The sequence below is a fragment of the Nycticebus coucang genome, chromosome 6 (genome assembly GCF_027406575.1).
Source record: "Nycticebus coucang isolate mNycCou1 chromosome 6, mNycCou1.pri, whole genome shotgun sequence".
Taxonomy (NCBI): domain Eukaryota; kingdom Metazoa; phylum Chordata; class Mammalia; order Primates; family Lorisidae; genus Nycticebus; species Nycticebus coucang.
The window spans coordinates 93,392,692-93,411,479 of NC_069785.1; the positions used below are offsets into that span (position 1 = coordinate 93,392,692).

At 38.3% G+C, this 18,788-nt stretch overlaps 1 protein-coding gene across 4 annotated transcripts in view; it reads right to left on the minus strand.

The window, feature by feature from the left end:
* The window catches only part of SPOCK3 (SPARC (osteonectin), cwcv and kazal like domains proteoglycan 3), a 527,638-nt gene that overhangs the window by 115,337 nt on the left and 393,513 nt on the right, over positions 1 to 18,788 (minus strand). For all 4 annotated transcript variants that reach the window (XM_053594470.1, XM_053594471.1, XM_053594472.1 and 1 more), the window contains one exon: positions 16,282 to 16,396. In XM_053594470.1, the coding sequence (XP_053450445.1) occupies positions 16,282 to 16,396 (115 nt within the window). The remainder of the gene's footprint in view (positions 1 to 16,281; positions 16,397 to 18,788) is intronic.

The window sequence follows — 18,788 nt, forward strand, 5'->3', positions numbered from 1 at the left end:
TAATAAATAACTACAGGTTGAGATGGCTTAAAGGTTTAGAATATTGAGAATAGGTTCTATAATTCTGGAACAGTTATTTGGACAATGGTCGAAGCATTATTGCTTAATGAGCTGTAATAAATAAGCTGAAATCATTAATTAAAGGTAAAGAAAACTGCTTAATGGTTTTAAAGATTAAATAAATGGGCAATATATGCTAATATAAAGGTAAAGAGAAATGAAATAATTATATGTAGGCATAGTCACAAAATATTAATAGCAGGCATATAAATCAAGGCTTAAAAGTATTATAATATTTTCTTTTAAAATTTTTAAATTATTATGGGTACATAATTATATATATTTATAGGGTACATGTGATGTTTTTATACACGTGTTCAATGTGAATTAATCAAATCAGGGTAATTGGGGACCTCAGTCATTTATCCTTTTTTTAGTGTCAGAAACATTCCACTTCCACTTTTTTAGTTATTTTTAAAGTGTACACTAACTTATTTTCTTGTCCATTCTCTCTAACTAATGACATCTGACACCCACTAGCCACCTGCACTCCATCCTCTCTTCCCTGCAGCGCCACCCTGAATCAGCCCGATGGCTTCCCACAATGTGCTCAATGTTGTATCAAAGTCTTAAGTGCCACATACTAGTTCGTGAAAGGAAAAACTGAATCAGAGAAAGACTACGTCGAAGCAAAATATCCCTCCCTAATTGCCAAAATATATATGTACATAATACCAGAAAAAAGCCTCAGTTTTATATTTGATTACTATTGTAGGTATATGATATGTGCATATGTTATATATACCATATGATCTGTTGGATTAAGAAATAAATAGCATTATTTAAAAAATAATTCTTGGACAGCAGACATTTTGGACTTTTGAATTAAAGCCTGTATCTGGATGTAGATTTTAAGAAAATTTAACTTTATATCCCCAGATTACTCCATGTGACACTAAGTGTAAGGTTTATACTTCCTGTTAAGATTAAATTTAGGCATTCTGTCTTCAGGCAGCATATTTGCATTTAACTTGTAATTTTAAGAAAACTATAAACTATCCCTATATCCAGATACTCTCAAGGGAATGATCATAATATTCAAGTATAGACCATAAAATAAATCTCAGAAAACGCCAATTCCTCTGGGAAATGGTGATCTGGCCCATAAACTTATTCACCTTTTCACCTATTTATACATCAGAAAAAGAAGAACCTCTTTGTTAAAAAGAGTCAAACTATAACCATATAATTATATTCCTTTATTCCCACTAACCAAAGCAAAACAAGGACTGTGTTCTAAGTGTAAATTTCCAAAACTATTAGGAATTAGGACTGATCTAAAGCAAACAGAATGGTCTCTGGTCAAAAATATAATACATGTCTCCATTTAATTGTTTTCTATGCTCTCACGCTCCAACATGACTTCATGCTTTCCCATTAGTGGCTCTCATGAATCTTCCAGTTCTGATAATTGAGCCTAATTTTTTTTATATAAAGAAAGTTTTTAAGAACTGTACACTAAGAAAATCAATTAAAACAAAATTTCTCATTAGAAGAGAGAACTATGAGTTGGCATTTCATTAATTATTCAGGAAATTACAAAGCTGCTCCCACACTCCCAGAGCGGGGCTCTTGGTCCGACTCAGCTGAACAGCCCCCACAGATGCCCAAGAGGCCTCGCTGGGCTTCATGGTGCAGGATCAACAGCGGCAACTAAAAGGAAAGGGCCGTTAATTTTACAAAATATAAACCTCAGATATTTTGGTCTGTTGAATTAAAGCAATCAGAATTAAACATACACCAAATTGTATAGCTGAAATCTGTGTAGTAGTGAGTGCAAGGCCATCTAAGTGAGGCAGGAATATTCAGACCCTGGCTCTCTTCTCTCTCTTGCAGAGAGTCATAACCTAAGCCCCCAAGGAGATCAGCTCTTCTGTGTATTTCTGCTACTGGTTTCTAGAAAATCTGAAACAGAAGAAACCAACATTAAAGTATCTATCTGTCATGTTTATAGGGAAAAAACTGCTCTTTTTAGAATTTTTACTATTGAGTCACAGTGTCATCTTTCTATTCAAAAAAGGATTATACTCCAATAAAATAGATAGTAATAATGAATAAAATTCTCCAGTGCTTTTTATTTTAAGAGTATTTTCAGAGACCTCCAGTTTCATTTATAACACGTAAAAAGCTTACCAGCCATATACAACAAAGATGGCGGGTTCGGGCCCAGCACAGGCCTGCTAAACAACGACAACTGCAATCCAAAAATAGCCGGGTATTGTGGCAGGCGCCTGTGGTCCCAGCTACTTGGGAGGCTGAGGTAAGAGAATCTCTTAAGCCCGAGAGTTTAAGGTTGCTGTGAGCTGTGACACCACAGCACTCTACCAAGGGTGACATAGTTGAGACTCTGTCTCAAAAAAAAAAACAAAAAGTCATCCCTACATTCCCATACTTCTATTAATACTAAGAAAAAAGTTAAAGAAACTCAAAACTACGGGCTGTTCTTGGATTCTTCAGACAACTGAGATTGCAGGGCAAAGCTCCTTGAAATCTAGAGTCAGAGAAGTCTGCAGTGACACCACCGAGACATGCTTACTCAGAGCACAAGCCCAGGAATGCCACCAACAGTGAACCCCTAAGTCAGGATGCTGGTGGATGCTGACAGGCTGACCTGGAAGCTCCAGGACACGGTCCAGGGTGGGAGGGGCTCACACTCTCACAGCTTCTCCCAGGAGGAGCTCACAGTGTCTTCCTGGGGAGAATGTGAGAGCACTCTCCACATGGCCCTGGAGCAGGAAGGGAAGAGCAGCTCAGACCCTTCCGGTCCCTGGGAGGACCACCCAGAGGGCAGCCCACGGCAGCCTCACCAGGACAGCACAGTTAGGCTCTGATTACTTCAACCAAGCCCAGCTGGTGGAGTATAAACTAACAGTGCCACCTAAACGGCAATCGGGACAAAATGCTGGAGGCTGAGTGTGGACCGGCTTGAGAGTGTGAAAACTCACCAGGAAATACCACTTTATGACTCTACCAGGAGAAGGAAAAGAATAATCGTTTTTCAGTAAGCCCAGACCCTTCTCTATAACAGAGACCAACTCAGTAGAAGAAAATAAACTGCCAGAGTCTCATCATTTATTCCACCTAAGAAGCAAACCAAACAAACAAATAATTAACACACAAGTGCACACCATGACTGACAGCGAATTGAGTTTCAGTGGCATCGACTGGGAAGCCTGTCCTTGGAGAAGTAAAGGTCAGGGAAGGAAAAGAAAATAAAAACCTCTGAGTCTGAGGGAGGGACGGAGTCACTTCAAATGTAACACCGCTAAGAAAAGCCCACTAAAGGACAAAGACTTACTTAGACAATCAGAACACATTTTCTTCGGTACACTTCCCAGCACCCTGACACATCTCTAGTCATAGTAACAGTAAGTAACAACTGAAAGGTCTGTTTGACGCAGGCTCTGTCTGAGGGGCAGTACAAAAGGAAGGCCTAACCAAGGTCAAGAAGAAAATACAGAAGGACACGTGAGGAATTTGAAGCCTCCGATACCTGCATTTGTAATAAACTCAGAACACAATCAAAATCCTAGCCTGAAAAACAGAAATTCCTGTGATAAAGGCTGTCTCCCTGTCTTTCTACGAAAACTTGCAAACGTGAAAAACAAAAAGACAAAGCAATGCCTCATTAGAACCAAACTCACATACACGTACACACTTTATTGTATTTCTGGTAGCTAACACACTTGCTGATGACATATTGAACAATTTCTGCCAAAGACTGAGAACAAGGACCAATATCCTCTCTCACCACTCACATTTGCCCCACTCTGAAGTCCTTGGCTGGTGCAATAAGACAAGAATGAGAAATAGAATGTAGAAAGTGTGCACAGGGGAAATAAATGAAATTATCTTTATACACTGGCAACATGACTGACTATACAGAAAATGCCTAAGAAACTACAAAAAAAAAAAAAAAAAAAACAACTCGTGACTGTAGTGAGGTAGATAATTTAGCCTGGTTGCAGGGCGCACGTCAGTCATCCTACAGAATACCAGCAATGAGCAATTGGAACTCAAAATGACTATGCATATAATTTAAAGTAGCATCACCAAAATTAAGCATAAATATTAATATGTGTAGGACTTACATCAGAATACTATAAAATATTGATAAGAGAAATTAAAAAATGTGAATAAAAGGAGAGACACTGTATGTTCATGATGGAGTAAGTCTATACGGCTATGATGTCAACTCTTTGCAATTTGACCTCAGATTCAATACAGTCCTTATCAAATCCCCAGCAAGCATTTTTATAGATATTGACAGACTCATTTTGAAATATATATTTAAAAATGTGCTAGAATAGCCAATGTAATTCTGAAAAAGAATGACATCAGAGAACTCATATTAGCCAATTCCAGATTTACCTTGAAGTCACAGTAATAGAGATAACATCCCATATGCAAAAGAAAAAAGACACAGATCAGTGAGATGTAACGGAGAGCCCAAGATATGTTCGCACAAGATAGATTCCTTCTGACAGATACAGAAAGGAATGTCAATGGAGAAAGGTGCTGGAACAATCAAACAATCAAACAATGAAACGTCCACACACAAAAACCCACGGACTACACACCAGACACAAACTTAATTTACAGGGTATCACACACCTAAAGGTAAAACGTAAAATTGTAAGTCTTCTGGAATAAAATGCAGGAGAGAATCTGTGTGATCTTGGTTGGGTCTGGTGACAGATTTTCAGATAAAATTCAAAAGTCATGCTTTATTTTAAAAATGATAAATTTGACTATTTTTAGAAATTTTTGATTTGCAAAAGATACAGCTAAGAGAATGAAAAAACAAACAAACCATAACTAGAAGAAAGTATTTTCAGATCACATATCAGCTTAACAAAATGAACACACTTTTAAAATCCAGAATGTATGAATAACTCTTAAAATTTCATGGACTTTATTAAAATTAAAACTTTTTAAAGTCTGTAAATGACACTGGAAAGATAAGCTCCAAGCTGGGAGAAAATGTTTGAAAAGATATATCTCAAAAAGATCATCACCTAAAATATACAAAAAACTTAAAATTCAATAATGAAAACGAAAAACAACCCAATTTATAAGGGGGCCAAAGAACTTAACAGAAATCTCACTAAAGATGTTATTAAGATGGCAGGTCAGCATATGGAAAGATGCTCACGTCTCATGTCATCAGAGAAACGCAAATTAAAGCAACAGATAGCTGTCGTCACAGAGCTGCCAACCCGAGCACTGGTAACGCAGAGCTGGAAAGGCTGGATGGCAAGGTATGGTACGGCCACTTTGGAAGATGGTTTGGCCGTTCCTCACAAAAACCACTCTCAACATACAATCCAGCAACTCTGAGACCGTGGAGTTACTCAGAAGGAATAAAAGCTTATATCCACCCAGAAACCTGCACATGGATGTCTACAAAAGCTTGTCCATCACTGTCAAAAGTGGGAAGCACCCAAGACAGCCTTTAGGGGGTGCATGGATAAAGTGAGGTGCCCCAGACTAAGCAATATTCCTCATCACTAAAAGGAAATGAGCTGACAAGCCCCAAACGAATTCATCCCTGAGGGGGCGGAGCCAGTCCCAGGGTGCACACTCAGAATTCCAACTGGCTGTTACGTGACCACCCGTGGACTGTGACACGTGAAGGTGGTCACCATGAGGACCCAGGTCCACTGCAGTGACATCTGTGAAAACTGGGGCAGCTTAAGGAAGTGTTCAGCCACTGAGGTTCCACTGGGTATGACTTTCCTAGTTCCTCCTGTGTAACCACCGCAGAATACCTGAGACTGGGCAGCTTTTAAAGGAAAGGTTCATCTGGCTCACACTTCTGGTGGCTGGACAGTTCGAGATTGGGCACCTGTGTTTGGTGAGACTTCAGGCTGCTCCCACTCCTGGTAGGAAGTGGAGGGAACACAGCATGAGAACACATGGCAAAGGGGGAGAGAGAGAGAGACCCAGGGAGCGGGCTCCTCAGTAACCTGCCGAGAGAGAGAGAGAGAGAGAGAGAGAGAGAGAGAGAAAGACCCAGGGAGCGGGCTCCTCAGTAACCTGTCCAGAGAGAGAGAGAGAGAGAGAGACCCAGAGAGCGGGCTCCTCAGTAACCTGTCCAGAGAGAGAGAGACCCAGGGAGTGGGCTCCTCAGTAACCTGTCCAGAGAGAGAGAGAGAGAGAGAGAGAGAGAGAGAGACCCAGGGAGCGGGCTCCTCAGTAACCGGCCCAGAGAGAGAGAGAGAGAGAGACTCAGGGAGCGGGCTCCTCAGTAACCTGCCCCCTCCAGGACTGGTTCGTTCTCAGGAGAGGGAGAACTCATTCACCTCTGTGGGAGGGAGCTTATTTATTCATAGGGATCTGGCCCCGGGACCCAAACGCCTCCCACTAGGCCCCACCTCCTAATACGGCCATGTTGGAGATAAAATTTCAACATAATTTTTGCCAGGCATGAACCAAACCATACCAATGGCATTCTGGAAAAGGCAAAGCTGTGGAAAAAGTAAATAACAAGAAATTCAGTGGTTGCCAGGGGTCAGCGAGGAGACAGGAATGAAGGGCAGAACACAGAGTACTTTTATGGCCAAGAGCTGCTCCATCTGATACTATAACGCTGAATATGTATCATCGGAAATTTGTCCAAACCACTGAATACACATGTACAATACCATAAACACAGCCTATTTTAGTAAAAGTCGAATGTATTCATTGTAAGTTCCTATAGGAGACATGTATTATATTTTGAAAATCATTGTGGAGATGAATTCTAATATCCCTTGTTTAAGATTCACTGCTATTTTTTAGATTGTACTCAAACCATTTATTCTCAACAATTATTTCCTGGCTATTTTCTATGTCAAAGCAAGGCACTGCAGAAGATGGGAAGAATGAGGGCTGGGGGCTGGAGAAGTGTGCAGAGCTCAAGGCAAGCCACAGAGACAGATTCTAAGGGAAAAGGCAGGCAGAGTGGCACTGGAGAGCTCCCAGTCACGTGAGCATTCACTCTGAGACAGGGAGGGATTCCTTAATGATACTGTTGAGAATGATTCCTTCCTGTGTGCAAACACATTTTGTACCAGCTTTCACTCCAGACTACCATTTCAAAGATGTTTGTATAACAAACCATCTTGGGAGACTGAGATGGTATCTCCCCAGCAGGCAGAGCACACATTTCTTCCTGTCCAGAATAATAAGATAATGACTTTCTCTGGGATAAAGACTGGACATGTTTGCTCTTAGAAGAGTGGGGGGTTCCAAAGCTTGGGGGTCCTCAGCAGGACTCCGTGGGCACAGCCTTCTCCTCCGCTGTTCTGAATCCCACCTGTGTGACCCGTGGTCACGGGGAATGCCAGCAGACACACGTTCTCGTGGTGCGTGACACAGTCTTATATCTGTTTCTGGTGTAGGAGTCTCCAGCACCTATGGGACTGTGGCAGGTAGCATGTGAGCTCACAAGCAGGACACATCTCAGAGCCTTCAGAAATACAGGTCCTTGACAAAGTTATCATTTAGATTCTGTGCCAAGAACCCAGGATTCACTTATTCAACTTAATCTTCACAGATAACAAGTGGATTTCTTTTTACCTTTACTGGATAGATAGAATAAAGAAAACTATGAAAAACTGACAAGGATAGCAAGTAGAAAATAAAATGGGTCCACATTATGTCTGATTGCTCATTGTAAAGTCAAGTCCTCATCGTCAGGCCATTTTTTGCTCAGAGATAAACCATATTTTCACTATTAGAGTTGATTTAGAAAAAATTATTATTAAAATGCTTGAACAGATTTTTTTTTTTTGTTTCTCGCAATAACTTCATTACAAGTGATTTTATATCTAACTGATGTTAGTAATTCCATAAAAACAATAGAAACAGTAATCCTTTTGCCAATAAGTAGAAATCTGGCATGAATATACTTTAGAAGAAAAGGTACAAAGGAAATTAATTAGTAATGCATTCAGTAAACTATGTACCATAACTATTTCTACCATAACTATCTTCCTGTACCACCTAGGAAACATGAAAAACATGTTTTAGAAAAACATCTAAATAGAAAAAATTACGTGTTACATGTTTACTTGTTGGCATCACAAAATGTTTATTATATTTTATGAAAATTTGGCTGCAGAAAATATACACTATAAAAAGTTGGCCAGAAGCGTAAGCAACATAATCCAATACATTTTTAGATTTTCAACAAGCAACCCAAAATGATTCAACATCGCTTCTTTTAAATTTAAATCTTAGTTTGCACGCAATTTGCTTTTAAAATGAAACAGTATTCTTATATATCTCTGCTTGGTGAGTAAAATAATCCAAATACTGTAAGTTATTTCACACATTTCACGAAAATTACGTTTTGTTATTGAACAGATGCGTGACATATGAACACAACAGAAGTGGGGGTTCCTACAGGGCTGGCATGAACGTGGATTTGGAAGCAACAAACATCATTTCAAGTCCTCACTCTGACACTTCCTACTGGTGTGACTTTGTAGACTGACTGCTTAACGTCTCTATGGTTCAGATTAATCATCAGAAAGTGAGGGGACAAACAGCTCCCGCTGCACAGGGCTCTGTGTGGATTAAATGGAATAAGGCAGGTGGGGTGCCCACCAGCACTAGCGGGGCCCCATGGCATCGGTCCAATCTTTTCAAATAAGAAATGTCTAAAACTGTGTCCAAATAATTTCAGAGATTTAACCAAAGTCTACGATATTACAAATCTGGGTTAAATTCTGTCTCTTGATTCTTAGACTAAAATCTTCAGAGTGCGGGGTTGGAAGACAGAAAGGCTGTCCACTACTTATGCTGCATTAAAAAGATGCCCCTTGGGTCTTTGAACTTCAGCTTCCTCAAGGACCCATCTGGTCTACCAATAATAAATACATGTTCTGAGGGCTGAAGGAAATAACAATGGCAAAGTCCCTTGCCTATAGCAGATGCTAGATACAGATTACGCTCACGCCATCCCTCACTGTCTCATCTCTACCCTGCTCTCGCCAACCCACCAGGCAGGCGCAGGAGTGAAGGGCAGTGGGGAAGGAGAATGGCTGTTACATGTATGTGCCAAGTGATTCATTTACACTATTTACTTTAACTGCCCCAGTCGCCACTGACATTCTAATAGCTAATCTGTGGTCACTTCTTAAGCTTCATGGTACCAAATGTTCCTTCCATATTCAAGAGTCAAGCTCATTATCTCTTTCAAGTCCAAGTTTATCCCTCAGCTGGCTGGACACTGTGCTCTCCAGCTGTGCATTTTAACCACCTTAAATCCTCCACAGACTCCCCTTCCTCCTCAGGCCCAGCACCCTGCCTTCCCCACGTGCGCGGGTCTCACACTTTGCTCCCCCGTGGGTTCCATTCATCTCACGGTTTGCTTTCTTGCCTGTAAATTCTCCAGTGTTTACTCCAACCCAGACCTCCTCTCTCAGACGTATAAACACGCTTGTGTCTCCTTGCTTGGGCCACGGACCCCTGAAACACAGTGTATTACATTCGGCAACCTTCCCATCTCAGTCGGACAGGTGGACATCCTCACACTTCCATGATCTCTCTTTCATCATCACAGTCCTTACAGGACTGATTCTACTCTCCTTTCCTCAATTCAATCAATCAAGACCTGTTCCCTCAGCCACATCTGCTTCCTGTTTCTAATGCCTTAATTGACATTATCTCAAGCCTTGATTATTACCAACCCCCTAATGGCTCATCCTTCTACCTTCTAGAAGCATCATATTTAACCTTAATACACTCAAATTAAGTGCTTAAAAATCCATATATAATCTTTCTCGTAAATTTTGATTTCACTGAAAATGTCTTTGGACTGCTCTGTTCAACCACTTACTCAATTTATTACTTCTTGTTACATAATTCCCTACTCATAGACCTGTGTAATGTGATTTCCAAATACACAAGTGAAACTAATACTGAAAAGATAAACTGCAACAAAAACACATGAAAACTTTTATGCTTCCAAAAAAAGTTATGCACTATAGAATGTAATAAAATTTTACTTTTAGTAATAATATTCAACTTGAAAAATCCAAGTTTACATTCATTGTTCTAGAAATAGAAAAATCAATCACACAATTGAATCAATTGTTTTCTTATATTAAACATTTTGTAAAATAAGAGAAACCTTTTTATTCTTAAGATGTAAACTCATTAATGATTCATCAAGTGATTTAAAAGTATTATTACAAAATAATTATAGAATAATTACACATAGTGCAGTGTCTTCAGTTTAGCTAAATTACTTGTTTCACGTATGTTGTATACAAAAAGAATATATTCTCAGGCGGCGCCTGTGGCTCAGTCGGTAAGGCGCCGGCCCCATATACCGAGGGTGGCGGGTTCAAACCCGGCCCCGGCCAAACTGCAACCAAAAAATAACAGGGCGTTGTGGTGGGCGCCTGTAGTCCCAGCTACTCGGGAGGCTGAGGCAAGAGAATCGCTTAAGCCCAGGAGTTGGAGGTTGCTGTGAGCTGTGTGAGGCCACAGCACTCTACCGAGGGCCATAAAGTGAGACTCTGTCTCTACAAAAAAAAAAAAAAAAAAAAAAAAAAAAGAATATATTCTCATTTTTTTCTTAAATTTAATCTGATTACGTTTACTTTTTCCTCCACAAAATACATATTTGTGCTAAAAACCTATTTAAAATCTACAATTTGTGTTTTTTTTTCCCTTAGTTCTTCTTTTTTCTTTCTTTTTTTTTTTTCCCTGCCCTTGATAGAGTGCTATGGCGTCACAGCTCACAGGAACCTCAACAAACTCTGGAGCTCAAACAATTCTCTTGCCTCAGCCTCCCAAGTAGCTGGGACTATAGGTACCTGCCACAGCACCTGGCAATTTGTTTGTTTGTTTGTGTTTAGCAGGCCCAGGCTGGGTTTGAACCCACCAACCCCTATGCACGAGACTGGCACACTAACCGCTGGGCTACGGGCAGCCCCTCTATTTCTTAAATATCAAATAAAAAATTTCCTTTAATGAGACTCTGTAAATACTGCACTGACTCTTCGTTGTTAAATAGAGGCTTAACGTTATCACCAAAATCTTGAAATCTCAAGATTTTTTTTTAAAAGCTGGTAAATTACATAAAGAAACTATAATAGAAGCTCAAATAACGTTCAAAAAGACTGTTCAGCATGTGTATGTTAAACTTCAAACAATAATCATAATTGTTTTACTGACAAAAAGAGTTTCACAGAAGATCTTCTAAGACAAGCCAGCTGACCTCGGCTGCACATTCTGTGTTAGACATGGGACAGCAAATATCTCCTCATTCCTTACACTGTATTCAGCATTGGGAGGAACCAATAATACCATTTATAATAGTGAGGATCATACTTTTCCAAGGTAAATATTGGGTGGAAAGGGGGATAATGGCCATGTATATTCCCGGAAATGTACTTTGTACATTTGTATCATTTGTTTAAGTTACATAATTATCATTTCCTTCCTGTAATAAGCATGAATGGAACGTGGTTTCTGGGTCAGGATCAAATCCGTAACGTACATATAAAGTGAAGTCAATTTGATACAGGTTAAAACTCAGAGACAGTTTGAAAAACTGCATTACATTTGAAAAACAGTGTGATTTTATGTGTTCTCTCAAGAATTGTATACATCTTACCATAAAAATGTCAGGAAAAAAATTCACTGACATAACAGCTCAATGCAACTAAACCCAGAAATACTCAGTTTCTAACTCCGTCTTTGGGGTGAATTTAAGCTTGATGCTGAACAGCATGGACTGGCAGGCCACATACTGCACTGTACCCTGGTTCTCACTGGGTTTGTGTCAATTCTGATCCTTTGGGACACATTTCAAACTTGTAAACTATTGGGACTATTACTTGGGCTTTTAAATGGATGCTTTTGTTGCATTTCATAAATAATTACTTTGAAAGAAGATGCCACATTATATATTGGAAAGGAATTAAACAGTTAATTAGGGCTATTTCTACCTTTAGGCCTGATAATATACAACTGTGTAGATTCCGATTAGAATTTAGGAAGATAAAAATTAATACCATAGTAATTTCATGCACAAAATAAAATATGTGTATAAAATTTAGAATATATTACTTTAACATAAAAATTCTGTATAGAAAATTTAAAGCAATCTACATATCGAAAAATGACCCTTTTCCGACTATGTTGTTTTTCAACACATGCCAACTGTAACCTGAGAACGTATTTTAAATATTCCAAAGATTAAACTTCATTTTTTTAATGTAAATCATATGCAACACTTGCCCAAAATTTAATTTTATTTTTCTATGAGTCAAGTAAAATAGAATTATAGAACTTACCACTTATAAACACAGTGTATTTGCTCTCACAGAGTCATATGCATGTTGCAAGAGCATATTAATATACTGGTTTTTTTTTTTTTTTTTTGTAGAGACAGAGTCTCACTTTATCACCCTTGGTAGAGTGCCGTGGCGTCACACAGCTCACAGCAACCTCCAACTCCTAGGCTTAGGTGATTCTCTTGCCTCAGCCTCCCAAGTAGCTGGGATTACAGGCGCCCGCCACAACGCCCGGCTATTTTTTTGTTGCAGTTTGGCCGGGGCCGGGTTTGAACCCACCACCCTCGGCATGTGGGGCCGGCGCCCTACCCGCTGAGCCACAGGCGCCGCCCTAATATACTGGTTTTAATCTGTTACTTATCGAAAATTCATTCTATCATACAGGTGTTATTAAAAAATCCTGTTACACAAAACTAAATGTTAAAACTTAATTTTTTTGCCTCTATTTTTCATCAATGTTCTCTCCTTGAAAAATAAATGTGTAATCGTAACACAGGAAATAAACTGTTTCATGACTCGGCTCCCTAGGATTCAGAGCAATGAAATGAAAGGGGGAAAATGACAGAGTCGGACCACAGAGGAACTTGTGCCCGCATCATGTCTCACTGTAGATGAGGACAGCCAGGTGCCTGACTTTAGCACAGGGAAAGGAAACCGAAGCCTAGACACTTATGCTCCTACACACCTATTCCAGGCAGTCTCTGGTGAAATGTCTTTGGAGAAGTAACAGCTATGTTTTTGTTCAGGCTGTTGGGGTTGAACCATCTCTGACCTCACATCAAGTTTCATGACCACCAATAGTATAAGAGCAACTCAGCACAATCCTTTTCTACCATGAATGAAAGCAAGCACGATATTTTTGCCACAAATTTGAAGAAAATGTCTTTCAGTAACTCATGACAACAGCATATGAATCATTGAAAACTGCTTTCTTCTAACAGTACCAACTTTGCATTTTAATACACATATATTCTGATATAAACTAATTAGCAAGTATTAAAGAATTTAAGAAAGATTAAAGATATTAACCTCATAAAATTATATTTGCCAAAACAATGAAGTTGTTAATGAAACAGGCATTAACAACTTGGTTCGAAATTTTAGTTGAAACTATTTTATCTTTCTTAATGGTCTTGACAACCCAGAAAAGATGTTTTTAATTACAAAATATTATAATATCATATGCAACTTAGAATAATAAATTTTAATACATTTAAAATCTTAATAAGCAGATATTTATTTTAGAAACCATAACTTAACAAAACATTATTGAATCAAGAAACCATACACATACACACAGGTCAGTAGCTATAAAAGTGAAAAAATGAGAAAGATTTAGACTTATAAAGGAAAATTTCAAATAATGATTCTAGCCCACAGAATTCTATTGCTGAGTTATTTCAAACTCTTAATGTAAAGCTAATTCCAAAATTACATAAGTATACTACTGACTATGGAGAAAAAGAACAGAAAACTGCATAGTTAAGTTAGTAGTTGAAGAGTGGTAAACTTACCTAATTATCTAAAATCAGAATCTCAGGTTTTAAAATATGCAAATTATCTGTCTTGACTGTATACACTTGGACCAATTTATACACATTTGTTACTGATATATAAGCAGAATTGAGGAGAACCTTTTTTGTACTTCATGAACAGAATAATTTTTATTAGTTTTAATGAATTTCAAGTAGATTTAAACAATTAATTCTGCTCTTAACAGACAAACATACTATGGTGCCCACTTGACCTGAAATGTTGAAAGTCAGAAGGATTTAATTAATATTTCATCGCTGGTAGTTTCTTTACTTTTTCTAGAACAGAGATGATAATAAACAGAATTTCCTGCCCTGCGCAATCTCCTTAAGGCACGCCTCCCATGTCAATGCCAGTGGAAACACTAGAAATGATGGTGAACTCAGGTTTACGTTCCCTACGTCTCTGGGCCTTTGGCACTGTGTAGAAATGACATTCAAGATTTACGGTCTTTTCCACAGCAGCTAGCAAAATCCTGTCCTCACTCTGCCCTGACAGTGTGTCAGAGCAGGACTAGTTCCAATTCTTCCTAACTCTCTTTCTATGCACAACAAATGGTCTTTATCCCCTGATGATATGATTTTTTAAAAAAGGTCCCTTCTTGATATATTAATATAAACACTGTCCAGAGAATCAGAGTAACACGACATACAGTTGTTTATTCACTAGAGATCCTCTCCCCAGCTGGGCCGCTGTCCACATTCAATGTATATTGAGTTCCTTCTATCATTTGTGGGAAAGTATGAGAAACTGACACCAAATGTATCAAAACAGGCAAAGCACAGGAAGTCTCACTGACAGCAAATGCTAGTGGTCTGGGTGTATGAGAAGCACACGCTTATTACGGCCTACTTCTCCCTTTTTAAAAGCTTCCAGTGAAAGAATGACACATGATATTGAAGCTGGTAAAATTTATTTCACACCTGAAGTGATTTTCAGAGAAAAATATGTCTTCACATTCAACTGTGTCCTCAAATTAATTGTGAAAATGTCTTCATTTGGGAGAGGGGTGAGGAAGGAGCAAATAGCAAAGAAATTTAGCAAAAAGAAAACCACAATCAGCTCTCCCTTATTTGGGGGCTGATTAAAATACTCAAGGCGGTGCAGAAAGTCCATATATGGGTTGTGTTGATGAGAGTGGGTTGGGGAAGTGGGGGTTTGCACTACTAAATGGAACAAACTCCAACGCTGGCCCTGGACATGAGGCCGGCAAGGTGAGGCTTGACGGACCAGAATCTCAGCATCTCTCTACCAGCTGTGCCCTTCTGCACATGGCCTAATGTTGGAGCACAAGCTTATCATTAATTTTCAAATCAATTAATTTAGTTTTAAATAACAAAATTGACTAATTGCATTACTAAAGGCAATGTTAAAACATACTGTTTTACTTTTGATTTGTATCTTAAATTTTATTTCACGAGTGAAGACCAGTACAAGGGGCATAACTGAAATTCATAAGTTATACCTATAATAAAATATTCATTATGAGACTTTAACATGAAATCAGGAGAATGAATGCTCATGAAAATACACAGACCACATAAATTACATTTCATATGAGTTACATATTTTGTCTGTGCATGTATCCATTCTTCACGTGTTTCAGGGAATGACAAGCACTAATTCTCCGTGTTAGTAAAGGTGCCCGTCAATAATTCTTACATTACAAGGGTTGAACAGTTGTAACAGACATGGTTAGTGTGGACGGCAGCACCCTGTAAAATAGGCTGTAACTGAAGAAACGTGCGCTCCCCACACTTCCCTCATCATCCAGAGCTGTGGAAGACTGAGACCAGCAGCCATGGGGACTTTTTGAAAAGGCATAAACATTAACTCAAATATAATAATAATGCCATTTAAACCACCACAAATCATCTTTAGAAAAGTCAAATTTTATACCATAATGCATACTGGAATAATTGCATTTCATTATTTTATTACATATCAAACCAATAAAATTAACAATTTAAAGACTTCACCAGACCAACTATAAACAGGGTCAGACATCTTGATTTAAAGCAATTAGTAATAATTGGTCAAATGACTTGATCACTTCCGACTATATCATTGATCAGTTCATTTCTGTATACAAAAGAGCACCTAGAACAGACATTTGTGGCACAGTGATATTTATATGTAGAATTTCCATACATGGTTAGTACACAGGAAAGAAGTATCCAACTGTTACTACCTAAATAAATGGAAATCTACAGAAAAGTTTTACCTGCAATAATAAGTGAAGCTAGAAGAAAAAAACAATCAATTACAATATAATTACTATTAAGTAAATGTATAAAAGCAGACTTTAGAGTATATTTATGACATTTATTACATAACATTGTAACAGAGAGGGTGAATATAAAACTATGAAAAAACTGTCATCACTTACGTCTCGTAACATTTCTGCTCCCACTGGTTGACTTATCTGAAGAACACGGGCAATGTCCTTCACATTGGACTGAAATCTGTTTTCCTAAGGCACATGCCTGATATTCCAGTTTGCACTGTATAACAAGAGAAAAAAATAAATCAAAGGTGTTATTTCAATAGAAAGTTGAGAAATATTTAGAAAGGTAAGTTGTTACACACATAAGTTGAATAATTTTTTACTACATGCTGTGTCTCCAATAGCAAGGTGCAATTTTACTTCCTATCCTTGTGCTGGGCTGGTTGTCATTTTTGTCAGCGGTTACTGAGAAATACAATATAGTCTTAAAGGTTTTTAGTTTGTCAGCTGTGTTATATGAACTGAGGAAAGAATTTTAGAATCAAATGAACAGAGAAGTGACATAGAGTTTGAAAAGGCATCTTTTAAATACAGGGTGGACATAAAGTTCATGTGTAATTTAAAATAGTCTAACATAGTGAACAGCACATGCACTTTGCGGCCACCCTGTATATTTTTGGATTTCACTTGCTGTAGGAAGCACGCCCATGCTCCTGGACGCTAAATTTGGGCGATAGAGACTATACATGTTCGTCTTCTGCTGGTGAACTGCACAGTGTCCAATGGCTTATCCTATATCACACTAGGCAAACAACTGTAAAATATATATTTCTGAATTAATGAGTTTGTGAAATGTTTCTGTGATTACATATGGTTTCCCAGAAAAGCCCAAACACACACACACAGCAATAGACATCTTTATGTATAAGATAAATGAACACAGTATAATATATAACCTGTATATAATAAACCATGTGTGTGTACATTCCATATATACTTTTGGTATGATCATCATTTTAGCCTCTCTCTAATCCTTTCATGCAAGTGATTTTTCAACTGAGCTCCCGATAGGTCCTACCTGTGAAAAGACATGTAGTCATGCCACTGTCACAGAAACTCTTTCTACAAGCCGCAAAGATGATTTTACTTGTTGTATTAAGGAGTACAGCACGCCTCTCATCAGTGCCTCCCTGACCACAGGGTTTGAAGCGACGCAGGCAGGGATGACAGTGCACCTGCGATTCTCTTACAGATGTGATGGAAAAAGACAAACAATGCAGAGGAAAAGGAGTCACGCCAGGGTTTGAACCTTATGTGTGGCATCTCCTAAAAGTTGACACTTAGGGCTAGTTCCTCAAATGTTCTCAGCCTCGGTTTTCTGTAGAATTTTACAAATCCCCAGCTTTTCACAGGGCAAAGCTGTCATGAACTCGGCTCCCAGTAAATGTGGAAAACAGCTAAATGTAATTAAACAGTCAAAAATATTATAGCACATGAGTTTTTTATTTGTTTATTGTTTTGTTGTAGTTAGGCGGGCTTAATTTCTTTGTAAACATGAATCTTTGTAGAATTTTACATCTGAATTGAATTTATTTGTAAGATAATATTTTACTATGGCTTGATTAAAAAATTATTAACCTACTCCATCTTTTAAGAGTCAATAATCATCTTCATACTCTAAAAGGAATACATCTTGCTAATTCTAAAGTAATGTGGTTTCTTAAGTGGTTACTTTCATAATTTACTCATAGGAAATTATTTTAAAATTAAATAAGGTAGACTTTCTGGCTCCAATCGACAAATGCACAAGTGACTAATTTAAATCAGCTTTACTGATGTAAGAAGTACAGAATGCACCCAATCACTAATCAGATTACTCAAATCTCTGCAACATTTTATTTTTCCTTGTCAAATAATTCTTTAATGGACTAGCAAAATCCTAACTAGACCTGCAACAAATGACTAAAAAATTATTAATGACTGTGAATATATCATATAGTTCCAATTGATATTGTCCCTTTTGGAGGAAAACCTCTTTCAAAAGTGCCATTATTTTTTACTATTCAATGTTTCAATAATTGAAGAAAATGATTTTGTCATGTAAAATCACAATGAATTTTAAATGTAATTTAAAAATCCAATATCTAATCAAAAACAGAACTAAATAGTTAAAGCAATTATGAGTGTTTTAATAAAAACTAAATTGGGCGGCGCCTGTGGCTCAGTGAGTGGGGCGCTGGCCCCATATACCGAGGGTGGCGGGTTCGGACCCAGCCCCGGCCAAACTGCAGCGAAAAAATAGCCGGGCGTTGTGGCGGGCGCCTGTAGTCCCAGCTGCTCGGGAGGCTGAGGCAGGAGAATCACCTAGGCCCAGGAGTTGGAGGTTGCTGTGAGCTGTGTGACGCCACGGCACTCTACCGAGGGCCATAAAGTAAGACTCTGTCTCTACAAAAAAAAAAAATAAATAAAAAAAATAAAAACTAAATTAATTTTGTGAAACTTTGAGACTTCAAATATTCTGTACTGTAACTTCATTAACTCAGTATTTCAGAACCCTGAACCTGCTCATCTGAAAATTCTGACTCATAATTTAAGTAAAGTTCAAGAACAATTTTAAGTGGTATATGAACAAAGTCATAAGTCAGTGTTAATCACAGCTAATATTGGAG